Genomic DNA, 18,919 nt, shown 5'->3' with positions numbered 1-18,919 from the left:
GCGCCCCAGCACATTCTGCAGAGGGCAATGAGTGATCATCTGAACGTGGAAAGCCAAAGCCCAAGTCCGTGCCAGGGCCCTCGGAGTAGCCCGGCTGCCCTCACTAGTGCCAGCTTCACCCCTCCCCCTTACACCCGCCTTCCCGGTGTTCCGGTGTTCCAGGTGCCTGCCCTTTCTCTCTTAGCCCCACCTCCCCTGGGGTGTCTGATTCCTGTCACCTTCTGAGAGACAAACCAGCCCTGTGGTCGGGTCCTCCTCTCCCTCTGCGCCCTCCCCTCAGCACATGTCACAGTCTGTGTGATTCGTGCCCTTCAGTATGCGGTCCCTCCCGTGGGACATTTGCTCCCAAAGGCTGAAGCTGTGTCTGCCTCGCTCACCCGGCTGCACCCGGCGTTTGGAGCACCGGTCGAGGCTCAGACCGTTTGCTGGGTAAATGCATGAATGCTGGGGAGTCTGCCCCAGATCTCGGAGCTAGCGAGCCGAAGATGGTGAGCGGGGACTCAAACCCAGGCCTCGGAGACCACCATTCTGAACGAATGCGCTCTGTGGGCCCCACCCCAATCCTTTTTTTTTTTTAATTCAGTTAATTAACACACAGTGTATTATTGGTTTCAGAGGCAGAGGTCAGGGATTCACCAGTTGCATATAACACCCAGCGCTCATCACCTCACGTGCCTCCTCAAATGTCCAAACCCCTGCTACCCTAGCCCCAACCTCCAGCAACCCTCTCTTGTGGTTTGTCTCTCTCTCTCTCTCTCTCTCTGATTTTGTCCTATTTTATTTTCTAAGTGGTGCCTTACAACCTGGAGGCAGGCTCCCCCACCGGCCTGCCGTCAGGAGGCAGACGGGGTCATCCTCTATGGGGTAGTTATTCTCTGATGTGCTCACCTACAGAGCCCTTAAGCAAAGGGAAACTGGTGCTTTGCAGCCAAAGAGCACGGGGGTGGGGGGGCATGGTCAGAAGTCCGATAACCACGCCGTCTGGCAGTGGGGTGACCCAAGGTGGCGTCCTGCGTACCAACCTTGCTGTGCACTTCCTGCCTTATAATGGGGTCAGCTGAGCCAAACGCAGAGCTGGGCAGATTCTCAAATCTCCCATTCAGCATTTCCATTGTAGTTTGGTGATAAATTCTGCTGTGAGCCTTTAAGATGAAAGCCAAACTGAAAAGTTAATTAAAGATAAAAATGGATGCTGTCAATTTTACTGCTGAAATTAAATGCGTTTTCACAGATTAAAGAAAAAAAAGCCAGTATTGATAGGGTATTAAAATTCATCCTTCAAGAGAAATGATATAAGACTAAAAGGTCCTTTTTCAGGGGCTATTTCAGTGACTAATCAAAATGTAAAAGGGCAGACATATTTTCATGTACAAAGCTTCAAGAAAGAAAATTAGTTGGCCATATTTTTATTACACTGTAATAGCTAAGTAGAAGTGCATAAAATCACAGATGACAAAAATATAAACCATATACATATCTGAGCTGTGTCCAGAGAGTTTAATAATAGCAGTTCTTTTTTTAAAAAAGGTTTTATCTATTTATTTGACAGAGAGAGAGAGAGAGAGATCATAAGTAGGCAGAGAGGCAGGCAGAGAGAGAGAGAGGAGGAAGGAGGCTCTCTGCTGACACAGGGCTCGATCCCAGGACCCGGGGACCATGACCCAAGCCGAAGGCAGAGACTTAACCCACTGAGCCACCCAGGGGCTCCTAATAATAGCATTTCTATGCCACAACATCGTAGACCCAATGACCAGAAGAAAAACACAAGTGGACAAGGAAATGGCAATTCACAAGACACACGTGTTTTTGCTATCTCAATAAAGCCTGGGTTAAAGCCTCTGCCTTTGGCTTGAGTCATGATCCTAGGGTCCCGGGATTGAGCCCCACATGGGGCTCTCTGCTCGGCGGGGAGCCTACTTCCTCTTCTCTCTCTCTCTCTGCCTGCCTCTCTGCCTACTTGTGATCTCTGTCAAATAAATAAATAAAATCTTTAAAAAAAATAAAGCTGCTAAAGCATAGAGATTTCTATGGTTAAAAAAAGGATGAATATGGATTTCCATAAATTTCTTCACCAGATTTGTAATTACTCGATATGCAAAGCTCAACATTTGTACTAAGTAAACACAACCTAGTATAAATTATACTGTATTAAGTGACCTGTTCTTCACCGATGCCCACTGGTGTAGATTTATAAAAGACATTAAGCCCCTATTTTGATGTCTGCAAGACACGATCGTAAGTGCTTGATTCTGTGCAAAAGGTAGAATTTAAGTATTTTCTTCAAACACACAAGCCGGACGTCACTCACTTTCTATTCTGGAACTGAGAGATATTCATAGACACTGCCCCACACATCCGAAGTAAATTCAAAGGACAAATTATACCACAGGTATAGACCACAGATGCTCCAGAAATTTGTGGCTACACACCCAGCAGCAGAACTGCCATCCCAGAATTTAATTTAACAATTGCCAATTTCATTGTTCCCACTCCAATCAAGGGGTGTTATGAAATTCTGAAACTCACAAAATGCACAAAAAAATTTCAAAATTAAATAGACTTAATTTGTGATTTGTACACGACCGCATAATGCTTTTAGGGAAGGGAGGGTAAGAAGACAGCACGCTGGGGCTGTTCTCGCATTCGTTTGGGAACCTGCTCATTACCCACCTGAACTGACTTAGCAAGCCCTCCCCCCCCTCCAGCTTCAGTTTCTGTGCAACAGTGACTGGTGCGGAGTTTTTTACGGCTGAGAAGCACGACCAGATGGGCCTCTTTCGGCAACACAAAGAGTTCCCTCTGAGGATTAGAGTAATAGATGACATTGATTGTCCCAGAGAATTGATTATCTTTAACCTAATTCCAAGCCACCTGAGCCAGGTCTCTGACAACGGGAAACCGTTGGTAACGTCCAGCTCCACAGCTGTGCCCCAGAGATGCGATCTTTCCTTGCTCTTCTAGAACACGCCTGATTAATTTCAGGTGTTTTCAGTCGCTTGCACACTAAAGAATGCTTGAGACGCTCTGCGCACCAAAGGACATCCTGATCCTAGGCGGCGTGTCCTCTCCTTGTCATCAGGGAACCAGGGCTGAGCTTGCCTGTGGGACTTGGGATACACGTCTGCTCTCCCCAGTGCTCTGCGGGGTAACGGACTGGAAAACAGCAAGATGGCGGCCTACTGGGAGGTACACACGGCCTTTGATCTTTGGTGTCAAATAAACGCGAGTTTGAATTCCTTCTGTCACATCTCAGCCATTCGTTCGACAATTGAGAACCCACCATAGGCCCAGTTCCTGGGACGACACAGCAAACAGGGCAGGACTTACAGCCTAGAGAGGAAGGCAGAGAACAAACAAGAGAGTTTCAGCGTCTGCTAAGAACTCTTGAGGAAATATATAGAAAGTGATGGGGGCGCAAGAAAATGCCTTCCTGGGGGGGATAGTCTGAGGTGGGAGACAGGGAAAGCACCAGTCACAGCATGGGGAGGGGGGCGGTCCAGATAAAGGGGGGCAGCTCATGTGTGGCCCTACGGGACCAGAGAGCTTCGTGAGGAAGGACAGAAAGAGGCGTCAAGACGGGGGAACAGGGGGAGGCCGGGAGGGAGAGCACAGACTTTCTCCTTGGGACAGCGGAAAGCAGCAACAGGTTTAAAGTAAAGATTCTTCTATTATTTGGGTGGGGGTCCTCATAATTTAATTAGAATTTCAAAAGACTCAACAAACTATTCATCTTTTAAAAGTGGACAAATAATGCCGTAACCTAGAAAAGCAGGGTTGGCTGAAGGGACCCATCTGTGGAAGACTCTCTCTCCCGCTTTTTTGGCTGCGAGGACCGAATCCTCAGCCTGTAATTCTGCAGGTCTGGAGACCGGCTTCTGACTCCATCCCTGCCGAGCCCTGCGGCTCTTCCAGCGATTGGCACCGTGCCAGATGCCGTCCGTGGGCTCACACAGTTTCTGTTTCCACACCTTCCCGTCGGGCGCTGGCTGAGCTGGAGAGAGCTTGGCAGGAAATGCCTGGGAAGCCATTTCTACTCTGGGAGGATCAACGATCACCTCGCGGTGCAGCCAGACCCCTCCGAGGACCTTCGAGAGGAGGGGAAGCGGGTGTGGGACCCGACAGTGGGACTTACCAAGACCTCACTCTGAGCACACAGGATCGTAGGAATACATAATAACGTGTCGTTCCCAGGGCCTTGGAAGCGCTGTGCCCACGAGGGATGCGAGGGGTCAAGCCTCGTGAGCATCCCAATAAAAGCCTGAAACTCCCTGGTAGGGAGCCATGCATGCAGGGGGACAGGTGTTGGAGGCCCCGAGGAGGGCAGGACAGCCCACACGGGGACAGAGGGGGCAGACCGGGGGGCCAGGCACGCCTCACACACTTCTCTGAGCTTTGCTTTCCTCAGCCAGACAACAGAAAGATGCCTCTGAGTCACCAAGCACATCCAAGGCCCTCAGCAATGGGGGCTGTACTTGTAAGGAAGGTTTCACGAGGTGACTGTCAGACGCAGCAGACATGAAGTCACTGATGCAGACCGTCTGCTCCAGAAATGATAGTCTCTGCTCTGTCCTACAGAGAAAGGGTTTTCTAAGGCTTCAAAATCCTTCAGGAAGCAACGAGAAGGAGAAATATCTATTTTAATGTCTTCTTTGAAACTATTTTTCAACGAATGGCCTGTAATTTGCTGAAGTCTACCAATAGACATACTCAGCATCTGGGCCAGGGAGGGACGTGTACGGTGGCCAGCTCTGAGCAAGACTGTACGGGCGATTTTTCATTTAATCTGTTGTGTATTTTGCAAAGCGAGCACATGCTGCTTTATAATCAGAAAAAATAAGTTACTGGATTGTTCAGGACCCAGGAGACATTTATCCTGGATTCTCCCATTCTGTATGATTTGGAATTTTTCAGAGAATATTATATAAGGCGCCTGGGTATGGAATCAAAGACTCAGCCTTTCCTAGCGTTAGGTACAAAGGCTGCCAACATGAAAGGAATCCAAAGTTCTCTCCAACCGTGAGCCCTATTTCAACCGAAGCTGACAAACTCCTAGACATTCACTCAGGAGTCTACGCACTCTCCACTTGTCCTGGTCTCTTTAGGAGAAAATAGGGGAAAGTAGACCCTTTTACAACCCGAGTTGCTCATGTGAATGTCTGGCACGAAGGTGGATTAAAAATTAAACAAGACGTGACCCAGCACTTCCACCTGGGGATATGCCCAAGAAACAGAAGCCCAAGTCCACCCAGAGTGTGGGCGTACAAGTCCACAGCAGCGCTAGCCACGAAACCCCGAACGGAGACCACCCCCGCGTCCAGCACATAGTACAACCCCACGGCGGATATCTCTCCGCAGTAAGAACAAGGGACTCCTGCCGTTATTCCTCTTATCCAGTAAGCTGTGACCTGCCAACCCACGCTGGGCTGCAACGAACTGTGACATGACCTTCGGTGATACGCCGGTCACAGACGGCCACACGGCGGCTTGCTGACCGCACTCTGGGACACATCTACGGTGGGCAAATCTGTGTGGATGCAGAGCCAACTGGCGGGTGCCCGGGGCCAGAGGAGCTGGGGTGATGGCCAAGTGTGACAGGGTTTCTGTTTGGGAGAATGAAAGCCTTCTAAACCGTGGTGTTGGCGGCACAGCCGTGGAGACAAACTAAAGCCACTGCGTGTGCGCGTCCTGGGGGATGGGTGGTGCGTAATGTCGCCACAAAGCCCTTACGGAGAAAACGTCACCATTTCGTTGTATCTGATTCTGAATTCATTCAAGAACATTAGTGTGAATGACAGAATTAAGGTGGCATCGCTAATTGAAATCCTGACTTTTAACGATACCAATTAAATTTTTTATTTTTATATTTTTTACCAATTCCATTTTTTAAATCGTGTATGGTAAGACCACAAATTTACTAGAAGAATGTCCGTATACTTTTTAAAAGCCTGTGATTCCGTCAGAGCTCACATGCAGTGTAACATTACTGTCAGGTATACAGTACGGTGATTCGACGCCTCCGTACACCAGCCATGCTCATCTCAAGTGCCTGCTCCATCCCCAGCCCATATCCCCCACCCCCACCGCCTCCCCTCCGGCCCCCAGCAGCATGTCCTCTGAGGTTAAGAGTCTGTTTCTTGGTTTTTCTTTTTTGTTTATTTTGCTTCTTAAAGTCCACATGCAAGGGAGACCATACGTTAGTTGTCTCTCTCTGACTGACTTGTTTCACTTGGCTTCCCACTCTCTAGTTCCGTCCGTGTCATGGCAAATGGTAAGTATCCGTTCTTTTTGGTGTGTGCGTAATATTCCATTGCGTGTACACAGCACGTCTTCTGTTCTGGGCTGCTTCCGTAGTGTGCCTATTGTTGAACACACTGCAGTAAACATCAGGGTGCCTGCACCTTTTCCAAGTGCACCGAACATTTATATACTTTGGAGATGGGGGTGGAGTATCTTTATATGTATCATACTAACAACAAGAAACGTAAATGACTCACAGCTTTGCCTACAAAAACACAAAAAGCCTCCCATTATCAGCATTAAAAACAAAAATGCAAGTGCTAGGATGAGAAGACCCCGGGACGCGGATGACAACGAGCTCAGGAATGACTTTCCTAAGGGCCGTGACAGGAAGCCGGGCAAGGAGATGGGCAGACAGAGCCCAAGAGAACGCGAATGTAGAGCATCTGGAAGAAAAAGGGCGCGGAAAGCGTGTGATGGGTTCATGGGTTCATAGGTGATGTCACCAAGTTCCTCCCTACGAGGCCAAAACAACAAAAAAAAGGTTAGAAAATTTTAGGGGTGGTTCATGAAGCTTTTTGTTTTAAGAGTTTTATTTATTTAAGAGAATGCCGGCACGAGCAGAGAGGCAGGGAAAATCTGAAGCAGACTCCGCCCTGAGCACGGAGCCCGACGTGGGGCTCGATCCCACAACCGTAAGAGCATGACCTGAGCCGAAACCAAGGGTCAGAGGCTGCCCCGACTAAGCCGCTGGGGCCCTGCTCCTGTTCTTCATGCCTTTTAGCTGCGGGCTGAGTCAGCAGCCCTGGTGCGGCTCCTCTCGCCCTCACCCCGGAGAGCTTCCCCCCTCTCTTCTCTTCACCACCGAGACCCTCATCCTTCCTCCCATTTCTGCAGCCTCGATGCTGATCTCCCCACCGTCTCCTCCCATCTGATCCGGCTGCTGGACTTGAGTTAGGGTGTACTCATTTCCCTCATTCACTCAAAAATCTGGGCTGCCTGGGGCGCTCAGTTGGTGGAGCGTCCGACTCTTGATTTTGGCTCAGGTTGTGATCTCAGGGTCCTGGGATCAAGCTCCACATGGAATCCCTGCTCAGCGGGGAGTCTGCTTCTCCCTCTCTCTCCGCCGCCCCCCCATGCTGTCTCTCTCAAATAAATAAATCATGAAAAGAAATTTAAAAAAATAAAGACTCTCTGTGGCTCCTGCATGGCGCAGAGCACAGGCAACGCGGTCAGCAAAGCTGTCTTGTCTCTGCACATTTCCAGCCTCATCTCCTGTCCTTAATCGTCTTCCCCTGACAGCTAGGCTCCAGCTCTGCTCAGCTACAGCCGTTCCATAAATATGGGAGGCTGTCCCGCTGCCAGGCCCTCTCTCCCGAGCGGCTCGCGGCCACCGGGGTCCAGCACGTGTCCGCATTAGCGAGTAGATTACAGCCCTGCCCTTCCGGCACAGTAATAACCGGGAACATGTCTTACTCAGCCACAAACTGCCATCACCTAAAATTACCAGCAACATGGCAAATAGGAACAGAAATGAATCTACTTTCTGGGTTTTTTTCCTCCAGAACGTGGAATAATTTTGCACTGCTAATGCTTTCATGGACCTTTCGAAGTGCTAGACAGCAGAAATTCGAGTCTTGCTTATTTTCTGATTAAAAAAAGCTCCAGAAGTAAAATTATACAGAAGAACACCTAATTTTTCCCCCACATTAGTCATTTTTTAAAACATGATTTGTAACTCGCCCAAAGGAAATCAACGCCAGATTTCAGCCTGTTAGCTCCTTGGTTCCCTGCTTCTGCCTGTCAGTACTCCTGCCCCGGCCATGCCCTGACGGGAAGAGCCCGCGTTCAGGTGAGGACTGCTGAGCTACATTTAGGATGCATCAGCAACACCCTGCAACCTGGAGCCACGAAGACGCCACAGAGCAGAATCGGGCTGGGGAGAATCTAGGCTGGATGTAGCCTTGGAGCAAGGGAAAAACCAGGTAGGGCAGCCCCTACCCCACCCCCAGGTTTCCCTTTCTCCCTAGCATGAAATTATTTCAACAAAAGGGCCAGCAGCACCTGGCTGGCTCAGTGCGGTATGTGACTCTCCTCTCTGGATTGTGAGTTCAAACCCCACATTGGGTGCAGAGGACTCAAAATAAAAAAAAATAATAAAAAAAAACATACGGGCACCTGGGCGACTCAAGTCAGTTAGGCATCTGCCTTCTGCTTGGGTCATGATCCCACAGTCCTGGGATCAAGCCCCACCTCAGGCTCCCTGTTCAGCGGGGAAGCTGCTTCTCCCTCTGCCTCCCCCAGCTCATGCTCACTCTGTCCAATTGATAAAATCCTTTAAAAAAAAAAAATATATATATATATATATATTTATATATATAAATATATATATATATTTTAAAGGTATGTAGAGATTTTTCCACTGTGAGGATGGAGTCCTGAATCCCTGTTCTGGATGTTGTGGGAAAATGTGCTAGGACCCTGGCCTCTGCGGTTCTCTTTACTTTAGGAAAGTGCTCAAGGGGTGGTCAGGACACAGAAAACCCACCAGTTCTATCTGGACTGGAAGGCAGTGGATTTCAGGATTTCACTCCAGCATATCAAGGACCACTGTTCCCTCAGTCCTTAGTATCTGAGGCCTAATACGTGCCCATTTCTGTTCTCTGTGCTGGGACATAGCTGTTTGTGGAGTCCCAGCTCTGGACAGTAAGCAGATGTGCCAGGTGGTGGTGAGGGCTTGGAGAAACACGGCCACAGGGAAAGGGAGGAGGCGTGTGTAGGGGAGTGGCTGCTCCTTTTGGGGACATGCCCCAAACAAGGTGACACTGAACATAGGCAGGGGGCCGCGGGGTGGGGGGGTGGGCGGGCAATGCAGACACTCCCAGGGCAGAGTAGTCTCAAGGCAGAGGGACTGGCAGGCACAAAGGCCCTGGGGTGGAAGAGGCTCGGTTATTTCAAGAAACAAGCAGCTCATTCAGACGAGTACCTGGTGAGGGAAGGAGCCGTGGGGCCCCTTGTAAACCAGAGTGAAGCGGCTGTCCCCGTACAGGAAGGGCGGCCCAGCCACGGCCTGTACTGAGAACTGCTCTGGCTGCCGTGTCGAGGACAGACTGAAGGGAAGACCCGACACAAGGCTGTCCGAACGGCCCGCGTGAGAGGCTCTCGTGGCCAACACCTGCACCCTGGGTCTGGTCGGGAGACAGGCAGCTCCCTTCTCCATCTACCTCCCCTTCTGGGCAAAGCGAGACCCAAAGGATCACGTGACCCCACGGAGCCGGCCATCACCACTTAGATTCTGCGTCTGCAGATTTGCCTGTCACCCCAAGCCAGCACGGGCGGGGCCTTCTCGGTCACTGTGGACGGGCCCACAGGTGGACCAGCCCAGCCAGCTTCGGAGTAGAACCCTGCCTCATTTCACCCTGTGCGCCAATAGCACTCTTTTGGTCTATTTTGTGCCTATTTTCCCCATCTTTGTGCTGTTGGTGATCCCACCTAAACTCGGGGCCAAAGTGCCTGCTGATGTCCCCCCCACGAAGGAGATGGATGGGTCAGACGGCAGGTTACAGCTGCTGGCCATGAGCCCAAGATAATGAATTACCGATACACATTGATGTCTTAAACAGAAACACACACAAAACAAGGTCACATGTTGATCGGTTGGTGCAAGTGTGGCCAGCAGCTCAGGATCCTGGCCTGATACTCATTCCCCCCAGGCCACGGATCACCATTTGCTCATCCGGTGTTCAGGACAATGTGACAGAACACAGCTACTGGGAGTAACAGGAACCAGCTGTCTAGAGCAAAAGCCATCTGGATTAAAGAACCACAAAGGGGCGCCTGGGTGGCTCAGTGGGTTAAGCATCCGCCTTTGGCTTAGGTCATGATCCTGGGGTCTTGGGATCAAGCCCCGAATCGGGCTCTCTGCTCAGTGAGGAGCCTGCTTCTCCATCTCCCACTGCCTACTGCTCCCCTGCTTGTGCCACTCTCTGTCAAACAAATAAAATCTTAAAATAAACAACCACAATAACAACAACAAAACACTATGTCAGAGGGTCTTGGAAACAGCCCTCAGCAGGAAGGCCAGCAGTGGGGCTGGCACACACCGCCCCTGCTGCGCACACCTACTGGCTGGGGCCCTGCATGTTCTAACAAGCTCAGCGTGTGCTTCTCATGGGCCCTCAAGCCTGAGAAGTCCCCAGAGAGCTCTGGCATCTCCCACACCCGGGCTGTGGGGTGCGGGGGGGCCGGCCGGGGACACAATCAGGGGAACGCATCTCTGCAGCTTCTGGCAAAGGGGGCTCCATCACAAGGACAGCGGGACTCAGCAGTGGAGCTCCCTCTGGTCGACGTAAACTGTCCCCTCTTTGGTTCCTCTCTTCCACTGCTGCCTTTGTGTCTCAGCACGGGCTGCGGGCAGCCTATCCCAGTGTCAGGACCCTCACCCTGTCTTGCCCACCCCCACCCCCCGCTCCAGCCCAGCCCTCGCCTTCATCCTCAGACCCATCCCTGTGGACAGAGCCTCTGTGAGAAGAGCGGGGGGTGGGATTCCAGGGTGTAAGCCCTGCAGACAGGAGGACATGGGAAAGGGACACTGCGGGGGACCCTTCCCACAGGGCGCTTTGAAACTGCTGTTGGCAGAGGGGGGCAGTGGGTACACGGGGTCTCACTCTGTCACACCTTCCACATGTCGCCAACTCCTCACAGACGTGCACGTTCACACACTTCCAGTCCGGTATGCACCCATCCACACTGGGGACAGCACGGGGCCCTGCGTCCCTGGATTCTACCCCACAGACTCCTAGACGAAGACTCTCTGTTCCGCTCCCAGCGGAAGGGGGACAACAACAGAGGAAACCCTGACTGCGCCGTGCCCCCTTCCCATTTATGAAGTTAGCACCGCGTCAGCTGTCCCCGCGCACGGACGCCACGCGCACGGGCCACCACAGGGCACCTAGCTCACAGGCAGACCACGGCCTCTGCTGATCCCGGGGCCGTCGCGACTCCTGCCACAGACACTCTCTTCCTTCACCTCCGCCATTCTTTCCAAGTTTTATTACCCAAAACAAGGAGGGGCGAGGGCGTCCACGACCAGCAGGCCATCGTGTTGCAGGATTCAACTGGACAGAGACGGCGAAGACCCGACGCAGCTGGTACGACCCGCGTCTCCCCACACAGGCGAGAATAAGCGAGGGCTTTCTCAGGGTGGGAAGGAGGACAGCGAGGGCCCTGAAGTGACTCCACGTGAGCTACGAAACCCCTGGGTCCTCCTATTTATCCTTCTCCTTCTGCTCTTTTTCTTTCTTCTCCCGCTCGGCTTTCGCTTCCTCTTCCTCATGATTTTTGACCAACTGCTCCACCTCCTTCTGTTTGAGGACTCTGATGACCGTCTTCCCATTCTCTCTTGTCAGGGTGGCGATCTCCACTGCAAGGGAGCACACGCAGTTACAGGCGGACGCCCTTGGAAAATGGCTCACAGTCCCAGTTCCCCCGGAGCCCAGGCCCAGCGCTACGGAGACTCCGGCCGCTCCCACAGCAAACAATACCTTCCTTCCTGTCCCGATCCTAGTGACACACACACGCCCCTACTGACAGGTCCCTCACCAATCCCGACCTCCGACTCGCCAGTCTGTCACTTTCCTTCAAAGAGCACGCCAACCTCTTGCTCTAGCTGGCCTGCCATTAGCTGCGACACCAGCGGGAGCCTCCATTCCCTCCATGGAGCCCCTGAAGGCACAGAGTCTCTAACCAGTAATCACATGCCTTTTTCAGGGACTCTGGAAAGCTCTTCAAAACGAAGGCATGAAAAGCAGCTTCCATGACCACAGACAAGAAAAGTAAACTGACACCAAAGAAGAAGGAGTTTTTTGAGCAGGGGAAACGGGGTACTGCCTCCTTGAAATTAGGGAGAAGTACATGACAGGACAGTCTGCAAGTCAACTCCATTTTCTAAGGAACACCAGGGGCTCAAGTATCCTAAACTAAATCGTTCCATTAACTGACCCTAATTTTTGAAAACCTTATTTAGAAATAGTTTTATATGATGATAGAGCTTAAACTAAATAAAGTACTTAAAATTGCAAACATGGGATAACATTAGAGATCAGTGGATTTAAAGAACAGAGGATACCCCAATTCATGCGAATGTCATCCCTCAGACACACCACAGCACACGGATGAACACGTAAGTACACGCACGTTATTGTCCATACACGCACACACAGAGCAGGCTGTCGAGAAACTGATCGGTTAGGACCTAAAAGCACAGCTCAGATCTCTAACCAGGAACACAGAACACTCAGGCCCAAGCCCTCACGCTCAGAACACAGGGTGGGATTATGGTCAAGGCACCAAACCTCATGAAGGCTTAGCATCCTCACTTAGGAAACAGGTCTAAGGCCGCTCAATTCATTAAGGCCGCGGCATCAATGAACTCGGACACGTCAGGGCAAACACAGGAGCCGCTCAATGGCTTCTCTCACTCAAGTGAGCCGGTTAGGAGTGAACACCAATTACCTTTTTCAGCTGAGAGTTTACTCACATCCATGGTCTTATTGAGGACTTTGATAGCTAAAGCAAGTGCGGACTTCAAGGTCATTTCTCCTTCTTTGTAGTCTTGTTTTAACATTGACACAGCTGCCTATAAGACATAAAGGAGAATCAACAAAGAATTTCCTTTAAATTCCTGCACTTTTTTGGAATACGGATTGGTCAGAAGAGAAATGACTGAATCACTGTGGGCACTATAACCAACATGCACAACCCTAATGGCAGGGAGGGGAGACACGGGGTGGGGTGACGAGGGGGTCTGGAACCTGGACCTCCCCAGGCCTGCAAGGGGTCCGTGACAGCAGTCAAGGGGTCTGAGAACTAAGATATGAAAAATAACTACGTCTGTTTCCATTTCTCCCTGAAAACTGGCGTTTCCTTTCGTTACAAAGGTAGACAGGAAGTCCTGGGAGGATCAGTGGTTCCCGCGAGCCCCTCGTCAGCAGGATCAAAGGTGCTCTGCCGTCGCATCAGGGCCGCAGCAGCTATTTTAGAATAGTCTGTACTCACGGCCGCTCGAAAACTGTGGTGGTTCTTTGATCTTTTGCTCAATTTCACTGCAGCATGAAAGTACTCACAGCACTGTTGTTCCCAATGCACGTGGCTTTCCATCCTCCGTAGTTCCCACTGGGGTCGCTCTGGTAGAGCTGAAAGCCGTAGTGCTTATCCCAGCCGATGTAGAGCAACGAAACACCAAAGGGACGTTTTCCTTTAACAGCAACAGCAAACAGCCAAACCTGTCAGCGATCTGAATCCGGGATCGCTATGGTTCCCTGAGCCCAGGAGGGGGACCAGAGCCTTCTCTGTGAAGTGAAGCATTCATAAACTGCTTTGTTTTCTGAACATCACAGATAAGCGCCAGCCAAAATGCCACTTTTGTCTCTAGGATTTGGGCACAGCCAGGAAAAGGAATAAAGACACAGAAGACTGGTGCTGAATTTCATTATTATGTAGAAAGCAATTTGTTTCCAGATTTGAAAACGGCATTATGGCCTTCCAGCAGTCTATTAATAAGACATAGGACAATCTACACAGCAGAAGCCAGTTAATTCATGAAGCAGGAATTTATGCAAAGAGTTTTATTTCATTTTCAATTTCTTTTTAGCATCTCAAAAAGGTTATTGTTCATAAAATGGTTTAACTTTGGAATACAATGTTCAAAAAATTCAGTACCTCCAAACTGTGTATAAGCTTGTTTGATGTCACACAGCGCCGTGACCAACTGCTCACAAGGAATCGGCTCCTGATACTGTAATAAATACCTACGACAAAGAAATTGGCATATTAACAGTTTTTTCTAAAACACAGATATACCCTAAGCAAACAAATACACCCTCTGGAAATAAATCTGTGCCACAGGGACAGTTACTTGTGATTCCAAGAGGGGAGGAGAGCATGGCCGCATTGTGATATGCTTAGAGGAAGTAACATGTTACAACCTTGGTCTAAGAAAACTTGAATTTTCCAGGAATACATTTTTTAATGACTCTGACCTTTGCACAAATGACTCCTCCTTAGAAATACGGCCACTAATGCAGGTACCTGCACCGATGCTATCTACAAGCATACCTTTGAGCAATGAGCCTCAGCTCATTAGTGAGAACGTTGGCATCGGAAGTGATCCCTGCCACGCTGCAGGCCATGTCCCTTGAGAAAAGGAAGACAGGGATCGGTAAGCAGGGAGAGGTCTGCGAGTTCGGTCAGAAATGCACCACCCTTGCTCCAAAGCCACTGACAGAAGTTTCATCTTTACAGACTTTCAACCAGATGTCATTCCACATGAAAACTAAACAAATGCACCCATGAATTCCCCAACAGATGTATTTACCATCACCGCCCTGTGAACAGGCAAGGGAATACGATGAAGAAGCTAAAGTAAATCCCAAGACTCATCAACAAAGGCGAGAGAGGTCTTACCAGATAGGGAGACAGGCTGCTCTGTGCCCTCCTCCCTCCTGAGGCCTGGCCTGATGGAGGTGAAGGGGAGGGCACCCACAGGAAGGGCCTTTTCTAAGGCTGCCTAGAAGCCCAGGGCTAGGCTCACACGAAGGGGACAGTTCTACCTCTGCCCTCGTCCCCTGTTCTGCCCTGGCTCTCCCACAGACTCGAGAGCTTCTGTCCTGCCTGGCAAGCCTGAGACAGTGACGCTGTAGAGGGGACAGCACTCCTTCGGACAGGCCCATCAGAGAAGCCCAGTAGCAGCGATCACCTGGCCCACCACTGAGGAGAAGGACCAATCAGCAAGCCCTGCTCGCTGCCAGCTGCCAAGTCCCACACACCCCACCGTCACCGAGGGTACAGGGCTCGGCTGAACTGTCCCCACACCTCCGGGAGGCCTGTGGTTTGGTAAGAGTCAGTGTAATTCCACAGAACTCCGGAGCAGCCACTCTGAACAATGCTTGGAGGGCCTGCTACAAGCTGCACACTGTGCTGGTTTGTCTGTGTTTATTTCATTTCACTAAACTGCCATAACTGCTCCAGTAGGCTGAGACCCAGAGACATTAAATAATCGGTGTAGGGTCACACAGCTTCTAAATTCACCCAAATCTGTGGGACTACCAAGCCTGAGTCTTATCAATACACAACTCGGTTCCCCACGGAGGGCTTGGCTCTGCTTCAAGAGGGTAACACGAGGTCTGGGGCTCGAGGAGGTTTCACACAAGATAAATTAAAAGCAGAAATTCTCAGAGGTAAAAACCGTTCTCTTCAATTCTACCCTGACACACAGAACAGCTCTCCCAACATATGTGCGATATCACTGCATGAAAAAGTGAGACATTTTACACTCCGTTCCCTAAGATCTCACTTACTCATTCAGTTTATAAATTTTTTCAGAAAAAAAGACTTCATCAAGAAGCTTGTGGATGTTGCGTCTCTCTGCTGCAAGCAAAACACCATCGTTCGCTAGAATCCCCAAGCAGGTGCCCGCGTGCCCGATAGCTTCCATGGCGTACTCCACCTGGTACAGGCGACCTAGAAGACAGCAGCAGTGAGTACCCAGCAGCACGGCCCCCAGGGAGTCAGTCACACCACTGGCAGGACACACGCAAGAGCCTCACTTTCACCCTTGATGAGGCACCCAACCAACCCGGTGGCCATAATCAGCCCAAAGTACAAAAACGATGAACTTAGCAAAGGATTAAAAAAAAAATTTCCTACATAGGGGCGCCTGGCTGGCTCAGTCAGTAGAGCATGGGACTCCTGATCTCAGGGTCGTGGGTTTGAGCCCCATGTGGGGTGCAGACATTACTTATATAATAAAACTTGAAAAAAAAAAAAAAAAGTCTGTAGACCCACCCCCCCTTTTTAGTTCAAACTCTACAGACATTTTTAAATTTGAGATAGCTTAAACAGTTTCGATTTTACCTTCTGGAGAAAATATGGTAGTCCTGGAGTCATATCTTCGAGACTGCAAAGGAAAACAGGCAAGTGAGTCCTGCCCAGCAGAAGTCAGTCCACGAACCATCTTATGAAACACCCTGGCATGCAAAGCTCAGTGTGCGGGAGGGACTGACAGGGAAGAAGACCCCTTCCGTCCCGTTTCCTCACGCTAGTCTAGAGGCACAAGCAATAGCACTTATCAGGCAACAGCTCACGGGCATGCGTAGCAACTCACCATGTTTTCTGAACTTCACGTAATTCCTGTAAGAAGAAAGTAAGATCATTATTAAAATGAAACTTAACAATTTAAGGAGCATTTTCTGACTTAAAAAGAAAAATCTGTTTTGTTCACTCCCTTCACTCATCCAACATCCACAATGCAGCAGGCACGAGGCCAGATGCTGGAATCCCGAAAAGGGAACACCAATCCCTTCCCTGCAGAGCTTACAATCTGGTACTCAGGTGAGGGAGGCAGACACCATTGTTTTTTGAGAAACAATTACCAAAACTAAAAATAAAAATAAATGAGTTCAAATTAGACGTGGGAGAGACAAATAAGGCTGGGAACCACTGGGCCTAAGAGGAAGAACATGGGTAGACGGGAGAGCAGCCCAGGCCGAGGAGAACGCCTGCTCAATGGTGAGAGACAAACTGCTAAACTTAAACCTGAAGGAGCTAGAGAGCTGAGCACACACTCCAACGCGCGCGAGCCTCGAGCGCCGAGTGAAAAGGCTGAGGCTTGCTTTCTCCAGGACGATGCGGAGTCCCAGCCTAGAGGAGGTAGGGCTAGAGATCCTACTATTCCTGCAAAAGCCAGCATTGGGGCTCAGCGCAATTTAGTGTAAATGCCAAACTTCAGACTGCAAAGCCCATTTTCCTAAATCCCAGAATATTGAGAAGCAAACTTAGAGAGATAAGCTAGAAATCCAAGCCAGACCCCAACCCTGAAAGCCCCCCAACCCAAGTAAAAACTGCAAATGTTCTCTCTCGGGCCGCGGGGCTCCACGGCAGGACTGTGGGCCACAGAGCCACAGGAACTGGATGACATTCAGGAAGATCACTGTAGCTGAGGAGAGCGCGAGAAAGGTCACCAGTTAGGAGGCTGTACACCAGCCAGCAGGGGAAAGGGAAGGACAGCCCTGAGCACAAGCCCCGCTGTGCACCTCCGGTGCAGTTCCAGCAGGGCAACTTTCGGGTACCCACCCTCCCAAGTGACGCCCCCATCCCACCTGTGCAACCCCCACCCTGGCCCCAGCCCCAGAGTGCGCACCAAACCCCCACCCCAGTCCCGACTCGGCAGAGCTCGCCGGACGCGGAGCCCAATCCCCAACTGGGACGGGAGCACTAGATCCCAGCTCAGACCCCAGCCTCCGCCCCGACCATCGCAGCGCCTGATCCAAGCTCCGACCCCAGCCCTGCCCCGATGTGCACACTAAGTCCAAGCCTGGACCCAGGCCGGACCGCGCGCTAAATCCCAGCTCGAACGGGCCCCGGCCCCCGCCCGGCCCCGACATGCGCTCTAGATCCAAGCTGGGACCCCAGCCCCGCCCTGACGTGAGCACTAAGTCCAAGCTTGCACCCCCGCTCCGACGTCCGCGCTACATCCCAGCTCGAGCCCCGGCCCGGTCCCGACGTGCGCTCTAGGTCCCACCCAGCTGGGCCCCCAGCACCGCCCCGACGTGCGCACTAGGTCCAAGCTTGCACCCCGGCGCCGACCCGCGCGCTAGATCCCAGCTCGAACCCCGGCCCCGGCCCCCGACCCGGCCCGGCCCCGACGTGCGCTCTAGATCCAAGCTGGGAACCCCACACCCGGCCCCGACGTGCGCACTAGCTCCAAGCTTGGACCCCGGCCCGGACGTGAGCGACAGACTCAAGCTTGGACATGGACGCGGCCCCAAGGAGCGCGCTAGATCCAAGCTGGGACCCCAGTACCGGCCCCGACGAGAGCGCTAGATCCCAGCTCGGACACCGGCCCCGGCCCCGACCCAGACGCGCGCCCCGCAGGCAAGCCCCACGATGGCCGGCCTGTCGCCGAGGAAGCGGGTGCAGAGTCATGGCACCCTGGGCGCCTCGGTGGCGGCCGCAGGCCGAGACGGCTCTGCCGCGACGTTCACGAGCCCCGGCCGCGGAGAGGGCGGCCACCCTTCCGCGGGTGCCCAGGGGCAAAAGCTCACCAGCGGAACACGGAAGAGTGGAGACGTCCACCGAGACTCTTCACGAGGAAGAACACCGGCCGCCTCCACCACTGTCGAGCAGTCGCTGTCAATATGGCGCCCGCGCGTGCGCAGAGCACGGGGGCGGGGCCGCCGCTGGCCCGGAAGTCCGGGGGCGGGGCCGGAACTGACGGCTACAGCAGGAGCGCCGGGGACTCTGGCTTCTCCTTCCGCTCGGTTCTGCGAAGGCCTGGGTTGTGTGCCCGGGCGGCGCCGGGAGCCAACCCCCTCCCCGCGCCCCGCGCCCCCCAGTGGCCACGCACCTTCGGGTCGGAAGGGCCCTGGGCGAGGACGCTGTGCTGCGGGTGGGGCCGTCCTCCGCGCGGACCCTGTGACCCGTGCTGGCCCCGGGCCCTTCCTCGGCCGCTTCCCCGACACTCCGCGTGCTGGTCGCGTGGGGCGTCCAGCCGGCGGCCGTGCGCGCCCGTGCGCTGCTCCCCGGGGCCGGTCCCGAGCTCGTCAGATGCGCTGCGTCCCGCCTGAGGGTCTCTGCCCTCCGCTCTCACTGCGGGCACACGGAGCAGGCCGGGACGGGCCCACGC

At 52.3% G+C, this 18,919-nt stretch overlaps 1 protein-coding gene across 1 annotated transcript; it reads right to left on the bottom strand.

Annotated features, from left to right (window-relative positions):
- Positions 1 to 11,270: 11,270 nt before the first annotated feature.
- PSMA4 (proteasome 20S subunit alpha 4) lies at positions 11,271 to 18,399 on the bottom strand. The gene is made up of 9 exons (XM_032836828.1): positions 18,339 to 18,399; positions 16,400 to 16,425; positions 16,150 to 16,192; positions 15,594 to 15,756; positions 14,353 to 14,430; positions 13,957 to 14,045; positions 13,362 to 13,492; positions 12,751 to 12,874; positions 11,271 to 11,659 (listed from the first exon to the last, which is right to left on the bottom strand). Exons 2-9 carry the CDS (start codon positions 16,400 to 16,402, stop codon positions 11,505 to 11,507), a joined length of 786 nt encoding a protein of 261 aa, XP_032692719.1. The 5' UTR covers positions 16,403 to 16,425; positions 18,339 to 18,399; the 3' UTR covers positions 11,271 to 11,504.
- Positions 18,400 to 18,919: the final 520 nt, after the last annotated feature.

The sequence above is a fragment of the Lontra canadensis genome, unplaced genomic scaffold, assembly GCF_010015895.1.
Source record: "Lontra canadensis isolate GAN:19392208 unplaced genomic scaffold, GSC_riverotter_1.0 scaffold94, whole genome shotgun sequence".
NCBI classification, from domain to species: domain Eukaryota; kingdom Metazoa; phylum Chordata; class Mammalia; order Carnivora; family Mustelidae; genus Lontra; species Lontra canadensis.
The sequence above is the reverse complement of the archived record's forward strand: the minus strand, read 5'-3'. Positions and strand labels throughout refer to the sequence as shown.

Bases quoted from the DNA above. Each gene is read 5' to 3' on its own strand.
- PSMA4 (XM_032836828.1), bottom strand. The intron at 14,431-15,593 runs GTAAGTGAGATC...CCTTTTCTCAAG, and splicing joins AAAATTTATAAACTGAATGA to GGACATGGCCTGCAGCGTGG. The intron at 14,046-14,352 runs GTATGCTTGTAG...TCTTTGTCGTAG, and splicing joins CTGAGGCTCATTGCTCAAAG to GTATTTATTACAGTATCAGG.